This window comes from Dendropsophus ebraccatus, chromosome 6, assembly GCF_027789765.1.
Source record: "Dendropsophus ebraccatus isolate aDenEbr1 chromosome 6, aDenEbr1.pat, whole genome shotgun sequence".
In the NCBI taxonomy this organism is placed as follows: Eukaryota; Metazoa; Chordata; class Amphibia; order Anura; family Hylidae; genus Dendropsophus; species Dendropsophus ebraccatus.
In genome coordinates, this window is record NC_091459.1 from 125,668,368 (window position 1) to 125,684,917 (window position 16,550).

The window sequence follows — 16,550 nt, forward strand, 5'->3', positions numbered from 1 at the left end:
GGTTTAAGCAATGTATGGTAGTATTATTAAGCATTATTACCACTGTACTATACCAACTAACTTCGGTGTGCTGCAAATTATGGGGGGGGGGGGGGAAACGAAATTCCTAAAAAACCGCACCAATATATAAAAGCAACTAGGGAGTATGTCAGGTACATACCAAAATCATGCACTAATTCAGCCTTAAAGAGGTTCTCCGACGAAAAATATTTTCTTTCAAATCAACTGGTGTCAGAAAGTTGTATAGATATGTAAATTACTTTTATTTAGAAAGTTAAAGTCTTTCAGGACTTATGAGCTGCTGTACATCCTGCAGGAAGTGGTGTATTCTTTCCAGTCTGACATAGTGCTCTCTGCTGCCACCTCTGTCCATGTCAGGAACTGTCCAGAGCACGAGAGATTTTCTATGGGGATTTGCTGCTGCTCTGGACAGTTCCTGACATGGACAGAGGTGGCAGCAGAGAGCACTGTGTCAGACTGAAAAGAATACACTACTTCCTGCAGAGCATACAACAGCTGATAAGTAATGGAAGATTTTAGATTTTTAAACAGAAGTAAATTACAAACCTGTATAACTTTCTGACACCAGTTGATTTGAAAGAATTTTTACCTCTTTAGGGCCTTTTACACAGATCTTACACAATTCATAGGAGCACTTGTTCCTGATACTGGCCTGTGTCAGATAGCCAACCTCCAACAAAATCCTTGATTAAACAAACACTTAAAATACTATGGTTCTTGACATGTTTTCCCCAAAAGATGAAGAAGGTACTGCACAGTGCTACCCTAGACTACACTTAGTGTATATGACAACAGCTCTTTATCTCACATTTATATATGGAGTCAGTGATTAGGGTTTTATTTAGTATATAGCATGGAAGTAATATTTGGTATTGTATGGTAGCATTTGCATATGAATTCAGGTGAGTGTAACTCAAGCATGCTCTGTCCTAACCCGGAGATCTCAGCGTTTGATCACTGGTGGCTGAAGGAGTTGGATGCAGCCTTAGAGCCCTATTCCTATTGTCTGTGAATTAATGGAATCCCGGCCGGAGCGTCTACACATAGGGGGAGAAACTGGCTCAGTTGCCCCTAGCAACCAATCAGATTCCACCTTTTATTTTCCAAAGAGTCTGTGAGGAATAAAAGGTGGAATCTGATTGGTTGCTAGGGGCGACTGAGCCAGTTTAATTTTACACCATGTTTGATCAATCTCTCCCATAGTATACGCTCTGGCCAAGATTCCATCCGGCCGCACGAAAAACTGACTTGTCATGTATTCATTTAATAGCAGCCACACAGACATGTCAGTTCACACAATGGAGCGTGCAGCTCCGGCTGCACGCTTCATTGTGTGCAGCAGTGAATTGGGATGCGGGATAGGTGCGCCTGAATCCCAATTCAACAGAAATTAAGATCATCACTGATGATGAGCTTCACTGACACCGGGCGTTCTATGACACGGCCGAGTCACAGAACGGCCGATGTCATAACATGTGTGAACTCTGCTATAGGCTGTATATATTTTTTCCTGGCAGCCCTGGGGCTGCATCCAACTTCAGTTGGAGCAGTCAGTTTTGACCGAACATTTCCTTCAACACTAATCGGCACATACACCAAACAAAGGTCAGAGTTTTATACAACGACCGGGGCAGCCAATAGCGTAACCCTCATGTAACGTTCTCCAGCGAATGTTACTTCCACAGTTAAATGAGCCGAAGATTTTGATGTAATTTTCTTTTCCATGTCCTACATGAATAATAAATAGAAGAAACTCCACTTATTTTTGCCAAATTTAAAAAAATTACTATTTCCTGGAAATGTAACAAGGTAACGATATGTATATAGGAGCGGCGGCAGCAATATACATACACACAACTGGAACCTTCCCATCAATTATCCCACCACCGACTGGCACTGGCTCGTGTTTTTTTTTTTATGTTTGCGTCCATTTTTCAGTAATGAATCTCTTTTAAGTAAGTTCGTGTTGCTTTTTCTTTCCATGAATGCTAAAGCAGACTGGGTTAATTCCATGACAAAAAAAAAAAAGTTTTTGGAAATCAAGGAAAATGGTATTTTAATAGAGGAAAAATATGTTTGCAAATTAGTCTGTTAAACTAAACAGGAGCCGGTGGAACAGTCATCAAAGGCCGTTATACAGCGGGAGCAGCGCTGGTGCTGGTGGTCTAACCAGCTTTGCCGTATGAGAAAAATATTAAGCTGAACATTTTTATTTTTTATTTTTTTTATTTTTTTTTATTTTTACGTCGTGGTTTATGCAAATTGCAGGGCAAACATGAATGGTGTGTTATTTTTACCTCGCTTTGGAGTCTCGGTTTATGCAGTTTGTAGGAGATTAATTGTGACTATATTTGTCCTACTCTGCAAGAGTTACTGTTTGCTAATTATTTCTGTTGGCAGCGTCGGCCTTTCATGACCATTCTACCGGGACTTCATTCTTCCAGGTTCACTAGACAAGAAATTAAACTGATTTAGTACAGTCATTCCAGTTGTTGGAAAGAAACTCGCTCGGGACCGCGTCCTATGAAGTGAAAATGCGTCCTTCTGTCTCTGACCTTATATTTTAAGGAACGGTAAATGGCAATCATGCCTTATAAAGTAAAAACACGGGCAGTGTGTGATTTTTAGAGTGTATTTGAGGTATTGAGGGTACGGCATTTGCTGATCGCCCCATGGGCTTGACTTGCGGAATGCAGGTAGCAGAGTGGAGCTTGTAAGAGAACAGAGCTTGACCATTATAACAAGAGTTAAAGGGGTAGTTCACTCTAAAAATAAAAAAAAATTCTAATCAACTGGTCCCAGAAAGTGCCAGAAATTCGTAATATACTTCTATTAAAAAAAGTTGTCTTCCAGTACTTATCAGCTGCAGTTTGTCCTGAAGGAAGTGGTGTATTCTTTCCAGTCTGGAGAGCAGGAGAGGCTTTCTGTGGGGATTCTATGAAGATCAGATGGGCAGATTATGTCTAATAAAAGCAGTAGGGAGATGTACGGTTACAGTGAGGAGTTTTAGACCTACATGAAAGATGCGATTGGCTGATGATCAGGCTTTGATCTGTCGATCCCTGATTTTATTACTCAGAGCAGTATTGGCTCGTTTAGCCAATAAGGCCCAACATGGGATGATTGAGGGGTGGCCACTTTATAGTTAAATTGTTCAGTATTCAGTAGTAGTAGTAAGTTTATTTACAGCACTTACTGACAGCAGCTCCCTGTGTACCTCATAGAGCTAAAATCACACTCCCCCTCAGCTGTGCTGTCCTGCTCTGTGGTGAGGCTGTCCGTAAGATGGCCGACATGGAGGAACATGTGACCATGCCCCGTCCCACAGTGTCCACCACTGAGCCTGTATATTCCTATGAAGGACACTGGGGGGCGGGGCATGGTCACATGCTCCTCCGTGTCGGCCATCTTATGGACAGCCTCACCACAGAGCAGGACAGCACAGCCTGGAGGAGGGGAGTCTGATTTTACACAGGGAGCTGCTGTCAGTAAGTAATGTAAATACACTTACTTATACTACACACAAAAGAATTTTACTATAAAGTGGCCAACTCCTTTTAAGTCCCTGTCTTTTGCTCCATCCCTTAGGCCTGCTCTAGGAATAACATAATGTATGAGTATTTTCTAGAGTGTTTACTATGGTTTAGCACCGGTCTGCTGGTCAACCTTCTCAAAAAGTTACAGGAACTAGTAGGTTCAGCTACCTATGAGGGTGAAGGATGCATGGTACAGATATATGATCAGGTTCTTCTGTATTCACATGTCCCACAATTACGGGCCGTGCACGGATGATTCATAACAATGAATGATGACGCCAGGAGCTCCGAACTCCTTTCTGTAGCACATTGTCCTTGTTTACAGGCCATGCACAGAACATGTGAATGAACCCATAAGTTGCCTGGAAAACATGGATACAACCATAGACAATTCTGGCACATCGAACTTCCTGAATAGTTGGTATAAAAGTGGTGCCATGAATGCAGTAAGATGGGCAGTCAGCGAAGCGTGACTCATTGGTTATATCATCAGACGCGGCGCAAACAGGAGACTTTTGGTCATTTATTAGGGATTTTATGCAGTGTTTGTGTAAATGTGGCCATAAGACATGGGTACATAGAGATATGTATTCACCAGTAACACTTGGAGTAGAAAAAAAGAAGTCAAGAGAGGCTCCGATCAAACCAAGACTGGAAGGTTGTGGTTTGGAATGTTCCACCATATATAACAAGACTCTTGTTCATGTCTGTCTATACCTCGGGACTGTTTGTAGACTGCGTAGCATTTGTAGTTGGTTGTCTGCAGAGGTGTGTATGTAAAAAGCAGTATAATAATAATAATAATGTATACTAGTCTAGTAAATGGCCGAGGGCGAGCTTAAGGCCATTGCTGAATTTGAGAACTATAAATAATTCTGTGACTTTTGGAAGATAATCTGCAATGTGAGGTTTTTGCGTCCTCCTGCAACTTTTTCTAAATCTGTCACATTATCTTCCTAGCGTCCTTGACTCCAGCACATAACCTTGTAACTATGGCTGGAAATCTGACCACCATTCTCGTATGTTTGCATGGAATTCTGGTACTCTTTGTTTTCCTCACAACCCAAAACATAGAAAAGTTAATTTGTTTACCTCTATTTTTGTGCCCAGATAAGATTGTTTCATAGAAAGGGTCTATAATCTGACTTTTTAGGGAGTTATTTGTCTGGAAAAATCATTTTTATTTTGCAGATTACCCAAATGAGCAGATTAAAGGGGTTCATTAAAATCATTAGAAATCATGGTTCCGTAGGAAGAGACATATTTAATGTGGTCTTTAATAGAGATGTGCAAACTTTTTGAAAGTTTGATTCAGCAGATTAGACAATCTTTTCTTAATCCCTTAAATAATATAATTTATATAATTTTAGGGGATTTAGCAGTTGCGTACAGTTAGTTTTTTGTATGTTAGCTTTGCATAGATGTGATCTCCGTGTGTGCCGATTGCTTTTTACCCTACCAGCTTATTTTGTGTATATTTACTTTTGACAGCGGCAGCAACATTGGAACGAAAACATGCTATCAAAAGTAAATATACACCAAACAAGCTGGTGAGGGAAGAAAGCAATCAGCATACAGAGGGATCGCGTCTATTGCTTTCTACCCTGCCAGTTTGTTTTGCGTATATCTACTCATGACAGCATGTTTTCATTACAGTGCAGCTGTTTTTTGTTTCCAACAACAATATTGGAAAATATGCTGTCATAATGAATCAATAAAGGTTCAGTTAAATGAATTCAATAAATAAAGTGTTCTTGATAAAAATTACAAGCATTGTTCGCGTGAGGGGCAGGGGTTGTTGTCCCCGGGGGTGGAAAAAGAGTTGTTTCTAGGGGTTGCTCGTTGTCCCGGGGGGTGCTATTTGTCCCAGGGGTAGGGGCACTGTTGTCTTCAGTGGCACAAGACGCAAAACAGACAGCTAATGCTAGTACTCCTCTCACCATGGGAGATGCCTTTTTTTCTTCAAAGTCTCTTGTTTCCCAGTCAGGACAGGCAATGTAAAGAGATGGAGAGAGAGGTTGACAGCCTTGTGCGCTCTCTTATTACATCCACAAAACTACCAATTATCGGGAAATGGGGTCCCCTAAGAATGTAAACCAACAACCACTTGTTGAATGGTTTCATTGGAAAGGTTGCTGCATTTTTGTGTGACTGTCTCTACTGATGTCTATAGGAGCTACAAAATAGTTCTTTCTTAAACTGCTATTATCTTTATTCAAGAGATCTGCCAACAAGCGTGGCCACCTCTCCTTTGATTACAATGGTCAAAGCGTCTACTGGCATGGAGCCCCTGTTCTCCTGATGGGGTTCCATAGGGTGAGCTTTTACTTGCAAAGACTAGATAGAATGTTCATGATTCATGGACTTTTTTCAGTGGGTGTTTTATGATGGACGATGTGGCAGTAATAACACGTATCCCAGATACAGAAGGGAAATAAAATCTCGATACGACATGAGCAAGCCTCGGCTGGAATCCCATTGTATGTTTTTCATTTAATAACAGCTCGGGTGCCTTTTCTGTTGCAGAGCGCTGCAGCCGGTGGGATGGAGTCAAACAGTGATGCCATCCAGCCTAGCCACATCAGAGAGGCCATACGACGCTACAGCCACAAGGTTGGCCCGCTCTCCCCATTCACGGTACGTAATAACAGACTCGAAAAAAAAGTTATATTTGTAATCTTAAGGAGATTTCATCTTCAAGTGGTCTTATGAAGAAGCCTTGGAATTGTTAAGAGCAATTTGTGGTGACTGTAATTTTCTTTGTAAAAAATGAAATATTTCTCCCGGGAAATAAAACTTTGTAATTTCTGTCTCTTTTTGGAATCATAAATGTATTTTTTTATTCCATATATTTATTTCACTTGCATATTAGACATACATAAAGTAGAGATTTTAGTATTTTTGCTGAAAATCAAAGCTATTTATAAATGGTTCTATTCCCCACCTATTAAATTCCTAAAATATGAAATAGATGGTAATTATTACTATCGGGTTTTAGTGTACACTAGGAAAACGAAGGGTTCTGGCCATGTGCGTGGCAGTGTTCAGCTCTTGAACATGGCTGCCTACACCAACCATTAAAATGCTGTTGATATTCAAATTGTTGCAGTTTTTTTTTTTTTTTTACAGAAACCTTTCCAGATAACTTTCAGCTGTTTCTCCTTTACTTTAACTGGTTCATTTCGAGGAATCTGGGCCCATATTTTGGCTATAACTTTTTTGTTGTTGTTGTAAATTTTATGACAATTAAGGCTGCCTGGAAACTATGGATACAACCATAGGCTATGTTCACACAACGTTTTTTTCAGCTTAGTTTAAAATGACGTCCGTTATTTTGAGTCGAAAATAACGGACGTTTTTCGATGCCTGGAATCCCCTTAGTGCAATGACGGGTATTTACACATTATCTTAGTTTGGGGTTACTAATTGCCCTTTGGTTGTGGCTTAATTAAAAAATCCATTGAATTTAATAGTAAAAACGGAGAAAGAACGGTGACAATAAAAGAACTGTGTGTGAACAACTAATACAAAACGTCCGCTATTTGCAAAAAACGTCCAAAAATAATGTTCATGTTCATTATTTTGAAGTCCGCGGCAAAAACGTCCGTTTTTCAATGCATTGTGTGCATAGGACGTCCGTCTTCCCATTGACTTCAAGGCAATTGCATTGAAATCAGTTAAATTGCTGCAAAAACGGACGTTTTTTTAAATAGCAAAATTGGATGTTGTTACTCCATTTTTTACGCTGTGTGAACATAGCCATAGGCTGTATCCATGTTTTCAAAGACTCCCTGGCACTGCATCCAACTTCTCCAGCCACCGGTATTTAAATGCCAAGAGTTTGGGTTCAGACGAGCCGGAACATGCTTGATGGTGGCTCATCTCTTTTCATGATTGGTTCAACATTATTTTTTTCTGTACATGGTTTTTGCCCTTTAAAAAAATATTACAGTGGTAAATATAGTTGAGAAAATACAATTTTTATTATAGTTTTTTTAATATTTTACTTAAAATTTACAAATCATTTTATAGCTAAAAGTGGGCCTGTCAGCAGCTTTTTGTTGACTGAAAGGGAACCTGTCACCACGAAAATGCTACCTAAGCTATCATCATCCAGTTATAGAGCAAGAAGAGCTGAGAAGATTGATATATATCTTTATTGAAAAAGATTCAGTATAACTTGTCATGTATTGATTGAAATAACTGATGTTTCCTTGCTAAAGAGTCCAGTGATACCGCCCACTGGACTTTTAAACACAGAAAGAGCAGAAAATTAAGTCACATTACAAGTTTTACTAAATCTTTTCCAACAAAGATAGATATGAATCTGTCTGGTTCTTCCTGCTCTATAATGTGAAGCTCATAGATATGAAAGCATTTTCTTGGTGACAGGTTCCCTCCAAGTAAACATATTATACAATTAAGCTTTTTACCCTGAATCTGGAGATATGACTCTTAGTTCAATCTGTCATTCCAGTGCTAAGCTTTAAAAATTTTATGCAGATTGGGGGGAAAAGCCCAAAGAGTGTTCCCCTTGGCTGCAGAAGTCCAGCAAAGTTCCCAGAGTTTGCCTGTATATGCAAGCATAGTGGCGTTAGGAAGGAAGGAAGGAGCTAAATGTGTCAGGGCTTCTACAGTCTTAATTTTCATAAACTTTCAAGAGCTTATATCTCAGCCCTGGAGCAACAGATTTAAATAAGAGTTATATCTCCTGATTTAGGGCAATGAGTCTTATTCTATGCAAATTTTCTTGCGACTGGGGGCGCTGAATATGTGCCTGTCATTTTAGGTATATTTTCATTATATAACTTGGATAGATTTTTTTTTCACCAGTCATCCCAGGCCTAATTTCAAATTCTCAGTTGTCCTTGATCTAGACTAGAGGGTGTAGATTAGCTGCTATGATGTCCCCCATACACTGTACTTACACAGAAAGAGGTGGGGTGCCTCCTTGTATCTATCCAGTAAACCCTGAGAAGAAGCAGCAGCATTGGGGATATTATAGAGCAGTACTGAATGAGATATAACACTAAGTGGTTATGATGTGATCCTTTCAGAGGGTTTTGTTAATTGTGATAATGTATTGAATTTGTACTGTGAGAAAATGTAATCTTTACTGATATTTGTATGAAGGTGAACACATGTATGACCTTATATACCTGCAGTTTTTAACTTTTTACCACCAGGACATCATAGATCGGTACTGTGTTTAGTGGGGAAAAAGCAGGCATCACTGTGGGAGGGAAGAGGAAAAGAGGGGATGTCAGTATACATGAGGTCTGGGTGGCTCTATGACAAAATCTAATAATATACATCGAGTATAAGAGGAAGAGAAGTTTCCTCAGCTCAGCATAGTTTTGATTTCTGATCTAGGATGTGCTTTAATCTATCCTCTCCTTCCCAGTACAGTCACTTCATATTGATTTAGTGAGTTTCCTTAAAACACCCTATTATGTTGCTTAAATCATCTGCAAAATCTAAAGAACACATTTTTCTCATTTCTTTGTGTTTAGAAAAGGGTCTTCTCTCCCACTAGTAGTTATTCAATCAATGTAGCAGATGATGGGGCGGAAGCCGAGCTGACCTTCACATCTGAATCCTCCATTTATTGCATCCAAATTAAATATGTCTGGGACAACCAAGGACGTTTCATTAAATAGCTGGAGCCCGCACTATTAGCGATCAATGTAATGAATAAAACCTGCAGGATACGACGGCCACACGTGCACCCAGCCCCTTCAGCCAGGGGTTCACAGCAACAACACATGCTTTATCTAAGCTCTGTTAATCGATGATGACCTGCCGCTGCTGAACAATACTTAGTATTGTGTTAGTGGAATCATGTGTTAAAGGGGCAGTCCCATCAGGATAACTCATATCCCTCTGAAAGGCATAGTCAGCTGAACACAAAGATGCTAAGTAGTGTTGAGGAGACTTAAAGGGGAATTTATTTTTTCTTTGAAATCAACTAGTGTCGGAAAGTTATAAAGATTTGTAATTTATGTCTATTAAAAAATGTCAGGTTTTCCAGTCCTTATCAGCTGCTGTATGTCCTGCAGGAAGTGGTCTTTCCAGTCTTGCATAGTGCTCTCTGCTACCACCTCTGTCCATGTGAGGAACTGTCCAGAGAAGGAGAGGTTTTCTATGGGGATGTGCTACTGTTCTGGACAACACCTATTGATTTGAATGAAAAAAAAAGTTTCCCTTTAAGGACTCTGTCCAGGTTCGGCATTTGACTCAGCAGCTGGAGTTGGAAGCTGCCCTAGGGAGTCCAGGAAAACAGGAATACAGCCTATGGCCCAGAATCACTAGCGTGGCTTCCAACTTCTCCAGTTCTCCAACTTCTTGCAACTTCTTCAGTTCTCCAACTTCTTGCAACTTCTCCCGCTAACTTGAGAACTGTATTTTCAGATTGCATCATGGTCCTGGATCAGGCTGCGTTTATACAAGGATATGAAACTAGATAAATATTTAGAGGGTGGAGTTGCGCCTTAAATACATCATTGCATGTTAATTTGCTGACTACGTCAAACCACAGAGCAGCAAGATTTCCTGTGAACCAGCTCTTCTGGTCAAGAAGGAACCATCGTATGTCAATGCTGTGGTGGAAGACTGGATTGTTATGTGAAACAAATTGACCATGCCGTGTACCTATTCCTCACTCTTGTTATACACTTAATTTCCTACAGAGTCCCTCCCTAGATTAATAGAAGATACAGTTTCTCCACGTGAATGCCATCTGGAAGTGTTTATTTGTTTGACGTGACATCTAGTCTAAGCGTGTTTTTTTCTTAGCACCAGACGCTTTCGAGAGCTCTTGACTTCTTGTTTATTTTATTTCACTTAAGCAACGAGCGTATTTGGTAGGTTCTGTCGGTGTTGAGGTTTGACTGACAGTTTCTTCCATGTTCTTTGGCGGAGTCTTGAAAACACTGTTAGGGTCATTTCCTAAAAGCAGAGCAAAGGGGAAAAAAATCTACCCTGGTGCATGAATGTTCCAGTATTAAATTACATCCACACCCATCATCTACAGATTGAAGACATCTGCCAGTTAAAACAGGTTGGTACATGTGAGGTACGAGCAAAATAGTAGAAAAAATTCATTCATGGGCTTAGCGGATATGACAACACCCCAAGATTTGAGGGGATGCCATGAAACGCTGAATTATAAAGTAAGATAAAATCCCAAAACAACTAATGCTCACATTATAGTATGGTAAAAAGAAAGCGCAGGTCCATAAAAGTAATCCTGGAAAATATAAAAGAATTTAAATGGAAAAAAAACTATAAGACATGGTTTGCCCAGTAAAGGTGGTGGTCTAGGAGTGGTCAGAATGAGTTGGCGTTCATCGAAGTATGTTATATATGTAAAAAATCCTTAAAAACTAATGGCGTTTGGACAGTACCTGAGGGTTCTAGGCAGTCCAGGGAACACAGTCCCTAGCTAAAACTTCTAGAGGACAGGTCCTTAAAAATTTATAGGGGAATAGCACAGATCCAACTTAGGAAATGTGTTATCAGAAATTATGTAAGACATATTTTTAGGTATTTTTGGTGATAATAATATTGAGCTGAAACTTTTTGTTCTATCTGTGATGATAAAGAGGAGGCTACTGGAAAGTGATCTGTTCAGGATTACAGCAAAAGGCAGCTCCAGTAAATAGATATATAATAGATTAAGTTCACAGCTTAATATTTGTTCTTTCTATAGGTTAGCCTCTGCCAGAGGTCTTGGGCAGTATCTAAAGGATGTGAAGCACTTTGTTTGATCAGCGCTCCACTCATCAAGCCACCGGCCTTTTAGTGCTGCTCCGCTCCACCCCGGGTGTCGGGGAAAAGCTGGATCCAATCCTAGGAAACAGGGAGAAGTTTCCTAGGTTTGGAACTAACTTTTTCCAGCATCCTGGGAGAAGCGATAAGGAACGGAGCAGTGCTGAAAGGCCAGCGGCTTAATGAGCGGAGCGCTGATCAAACAAAGTGATTCCCTTAGTTGGATCAGCAATTCGCTCATCTCTATTCCTTATTGAAAACATACATGCTCAACTGAGTATGTATGTGTATGCGCGGTTGGGACAAATAGCTATCAGTTATTAAAGGTGAATGGGCAGCTTCACACATTAGTGCAGGATCAGACTACACATAGGTTTTGTTTGTAGTCTGTAGCCATGGTTACAAATAGATCTGCATTCAAATTGTAGTCAGTAGATTTTAGACGTACCATATTTACGCAGTGAGTTTTACAGTGAAATGTACTGCGAAACTGCTTACTATTTAAGTCTATGGCACTCCGTCCTCAAAGCAGATTTTGATTCCACTGCGAGAATATAGTTCCATAGCCTTGTAAATGGAGATATTTAGCTGCTGTGATGTTAAATAAAATTTTTTAAAAAAGTGGAGACTATTCTTACCTGTCCACGCACCCCCAGTGCCCTTCTGCTTGGTTCTCCAGGTTCCCTGCTCACTGACAGCCCGCTCAGCCTATCACTGACTGACTGACTGAGACATGACAGCGCTGTGGCCATTGATTGGCTGAGGGGCTGTCACACTTATTTTGCTCAGCCAATCACAGGCTGTGGCGCTGTTCCATCACAGTCATTGATTACCTGAACTGGCTGGAGGCATCGGAGGAGGACACCGGGGGAGCGTGGACAGGTGAGCATACCATTCTTTGTTTATAAGATGTGCAACCACCATCTTTTGCAAAAAGTTTGTATTCAGTACCGAACCAAAGTCCAGAACAAATCTCTGCTCAGAAGATTTGGTTTGCTCATCTCTAATATTGGGACAATGGGAAAAGATAAAGTATTTCCAATTGTCTACACAGCCATAAAATCTTAGTTTTCGATGTCACCTGGTATTCTTGTGTATATATATATATATATATATATATATATATATATATAGTATGTATAATAATAATTCATTGCCTGTAGTACAGGATTTACATTTCCATTCCTACATGATGAGAATAACTTGTGAAATAATTAGGGAACTTCCTGGTGTTGTGAAGTTGATATGTCTCTTTATTTTTTTGTTTCCTACAATCTGTCATGTTTTAATTTTCCGAATATTTGGCCAAACATGCTGCCTGCACATGCAATCTGAAACACTTCTGTACAATGTGCTTCCAGTTAGAGCTTATCCAGACATATATAATTATTCTTTAATGACTGAATAGGCATAAACCCATATTTTTCAAACTCATAAAGTGAAGTCATTTCACAATTAGTCCCTAATGACCTCATTGGCCAGAATATCATCCCACCCGGGTTTTAAAATGAGGAAAAAAAATCTAAAACTTTGTGTTATTAAGCGGCCTGAAATCTACGAGGGGAGGAGGATGGGAGGCGAATAGGACAATTTAAGTGGCTGTTAAAAGATTAATATTATTTTGCAATCTGACAATAGTACAAAAAAATACTTAGCATGTTATTATTTCATTTTCCACTTTTGAGTAGTTACGTGTTTACTGTAAACCGCGGGCATGCAGCGTTGGTACAATGGCCACTTTGTTCTAATGAGTGAGACTTAAAACTCGGGTGACTAATTAATTTTCATTATAATAAAAACCTAGTGGAGTGAAAAGACTGGCAGACGAAATATTCACGAAAAAATTACGCAGAGTTTTATTTATTTATAGTTTTTTTTCTGTATTTGCTCAAGCTCACGGTAGAGCCTTGTGGCTGATCCTTAAAGGGGTATTCAGGGATTTCCAAATGTTTTATATGCTCCAGGGGGCCTTTTCTGACACATCATCTCGAAAGCAGCTACCAGCGACAGACCAGAAGTTGTCAGACCAGGGTTTTTTTTTTTTTTTTTACAAGTATATGGAGGGCCTCTAAAGCATTACTGTCATTTAGAGTAGCTTTTGGCATGTCATTAGACATATTGGAAGTTCCTGATCTCAGCTGGCCTTAGAAGCGATCCCAAGATACAACTAGGGGGAGTATGTAGTAGCATGTGTCTCTTCCTAGCTGTCAGTCAAATCAGATTCTTTCTCTTCAATGCAGTCTGTGAAGGAAAGGAGTGTTTTGCCGTCCACCCCGATGTACAGTATCTTAGGATATTGTTAGAAGTGATACCCACTGCAATCAATAACTTTTGACATGTCTGATGACATTAAGTTCCTTTCATTCTTGTGTGTGGTTGAGGTTGGACAACCATGTTCACGTTAATGGCATGTTCTAGCATTATGTCATTGTGATGTCTAGATGCAAGGAAATGGCCACTCTGCTGATCAGCGACTGCATTGGTGACCACATAAACCAATGATTGATAGAGTGACTCCTTCCTTGTATTTGATTAGAAAGTAGTGAGAAATGGGAACCAGGCACCATCAGAACAGAAGTAGTAGAGGTGTGCCACAGATTAGTGCAGATTTTTTTTTTTAAGTAGGACAATATTAATTTGCAAGTAAAGATTAGTGCAACTCCGACATGCTTGAGTCCAATCCACCGGCCATAGGCCATATCCATGTTTTCCCAGACTCTCTAGGGCTGCATCCAACTTCTTCAGCCACTAGTAATCACATGCTGAACAATTGGACTCAAGCATGCTCACGTTGCACTTATCTCTATTTGCAGTCCCTTCAGTTCCTTCATCCATCATTTATTTTTGGCACAGAATTTCTTGGAAAACCACTTTTTGTAAATTCCAAAAATGAATGCTGCAAACACTACAAACAAGCTGTTAGGGTGCCCATGTTGATAAGAGCAATGTTGACAGACCCTCCTGACCCTCCAGAACTGGTCAACAATCTTATGTTTATGGTGGTGCGCCAACTGTCCCACAGTAGTTGATGTTAGGGGAAGTAAAGATCAGGAATGAGAAATTGCAACGCCCCGTCCTTTTGTACTCAGTGCCTGAGATGTCCGTCAGCAACACATTCCCCCCTCCCATCAAGTCCATACACACACACTCAGTCAAATTGAGAGGTATTGCAGTTGTCTGAATGAGTGTTCTGTCAAAAGCTATTATAGGTGTAAGGCCACGTCTTTTTTTTTTAGGGTATTACTGTTGTTCTAGTTTTATCGGTTGCACTCAATTACCGTATTTTCCGGGGTATAAGATGACCTTCAACTTTTTCAGTTAAAATATAGAGTTTGGGATATAATCACCATATAAGACTACCCCTTTTCCAACGCACACCAAATAAAAATTAATAAAAGACTGCAGCGAGATCTGAGAGGCAGAGAAGGAGGTACAGTAATATTGGTAGGGTACAAGGATGGGCGAAAGAGGTGTGTTTTTCTGGGTACAGCGCCACTCTACCATATCTCTTTTTTCCATACTCCGGACAGCTACAGTTTTCCCTGCCTTTCTTATGGTCGCCGCATATGACAGGGATGCGGACATTTTTGAACCCCCCCACACACTGTATGCGGCGATTGTGGATTCTCCAGTCGGTTCTGAATTTTTGAGCACCCGCCCTATAAGACGACCCCTGACTTTTGAGAAGATTTTCCTGGGTTACAAAGTATTACTTTTGCTCTTTAATTACTCTTCTTTCCTTAATTTTATTGCCATTAAATTATTTAATCCAAGTGTCCAATCCTCCACATGTCCGGTCTAGTGTTGAACAAATTTCAAAAAAATTGTCCAGCTTGGCATTTAACTCCCTGCATCTGGAGGATGAAGACTGTCTGGAAAACATGGACACAGCCTATGGCCTAGGGCTGTATCCAGGTTTTCTTAGACTCCCTAGGATGACATCCATCTTTTACGGACAAAGGGAGTGATGATGCTGAATGCTTGGGTTCAGAGAAGTTTCTGAGCCTGGACACTTTCATGAAATTCGCTCAACACTTTGTAGATGTACCTGCTCTCCAGCAAATGGTTGGTCTTCAGCTCTTGTATTTAAATGCACCTATCCTGACGGTATAAACTATGACCAGCCAAGGGCCTCATTCATGAATATTCATCAGCCTAATGTAAATCGGCAGAGACTTTGTTACTTCCTGCATCTTTCAGCAAGTTCCCAGTACTAATCAGCAGTGCTGCACGGCAATGCTGCTACCCGGCTTCTGCTAAACTGTACTGTGATCTGTACATGACCCCAGCTGTTAAATAATACGTACACATAGCCAGACTTTTGAAGCTGGTGACAGACGCCTAAATAACCACACAAACTGCTTCCTTCCTTGCCAAAACCTTTTATTATACAAAATAAACAGTCTTCGCTTTTTACACATTCTAGGCAAAAAGTAAAGAGTTGGTGAAATATTCGTGTTTTTAGAAAAAAGACAGACTTACCAGCTTGCGAGAACAGTCCACGATAAATACATTGAAACCACCATGTTGTCCTTTGCTTGTTACCACTGGATTTGTTTTTGGCTCACTGCGCATGGCCTGTAAAGCAGCCACAATGGCTCCACCGTGTGACCGTCACAGAGGTTGCAAAACCCTCGTATTACTTGGGCTTATAAGTGAAGTGAGACGAGCCTTAACAACCAGTTAGGGACAATTTGTACTATGGTCAGCCACTGTGGTCACAGACACCCAAACTGGGTGACCACATGTACTTGTATGTGGCCAGCTGAAGAGTGTAGCAATTAAAATCGGTGTCACGAGGTGTCTGACTTCAAGACTTAATGTTGTCAAATTAAAATTACTATTCTGGTTACAACAATTTGCTCACATTAAACCTTCCCTGATGCTGACATTTGACAGCTGATTCCTTCGCAGGAACGTTTTTCGAGCCATGAAAGCGAGTTATGTATGACACTTATTTTTCTTTCAATTCTGAAAATTAATAATTCATTGGGAAATAAATTTTCTCTGTTGAAGAAAATAAAATTACCAAATTTAACCTGTATTTTTATTTTTATTTTTTGCATTTTTTGAGGCAAAAAATGTTTGACATTGGGGTCATGGCTTCCATTTATAAGGAAACTTAACAGGTAAAGTTTCTTCTCACAGTAGATCCACACAATGACCAGTGGACCTAATTGACTTATTCTGAGTTCCGCAGTGCTGTATTTTGCAGTGTTTTTG

At 40.1% G+C, this 16,550-nt stretch overlaps 1 protein-coding gene across 11 annotated transcripts in view; it reads left to right on the forward strand.

Moving 5' to 3' along the window:
- Positions 1 to 16,550, forward strand: part of SUPT3H (SPT3 homolog, SAGA and STAGA complex component) — a 389,270-nt gene that overhangs the window by 325,390 nt on the left and 47,330 nt on the right. For 5 of the 11 annotated variants that reach the window (XM_069975873.1, XM_069975874.1, XM_069975875.1 and 2 more), the window contains 2 exons: positions 6,084 to 6,194; positions 9,969 to 10,185. In XM_069975873.1, the coding sequence (XP_069831974.1) occupies positions 6,084 to 6,194; positions 9,969 to 10,052 (195 nt within the window). In that variant the 3' untranslated portion in view covers positions 10,053 to 10,185. Of the gene's footprint in view, positions 1 to 6,083; positions 6,195 to 9,968; positions 10,187 to 16,550 lie in introns of those variants that run through there. The other 6 variants (XM_069975881.1, XM_069975879.1, XM_069975880.1 and 3 more) reach the window with 3 other exon arrangements.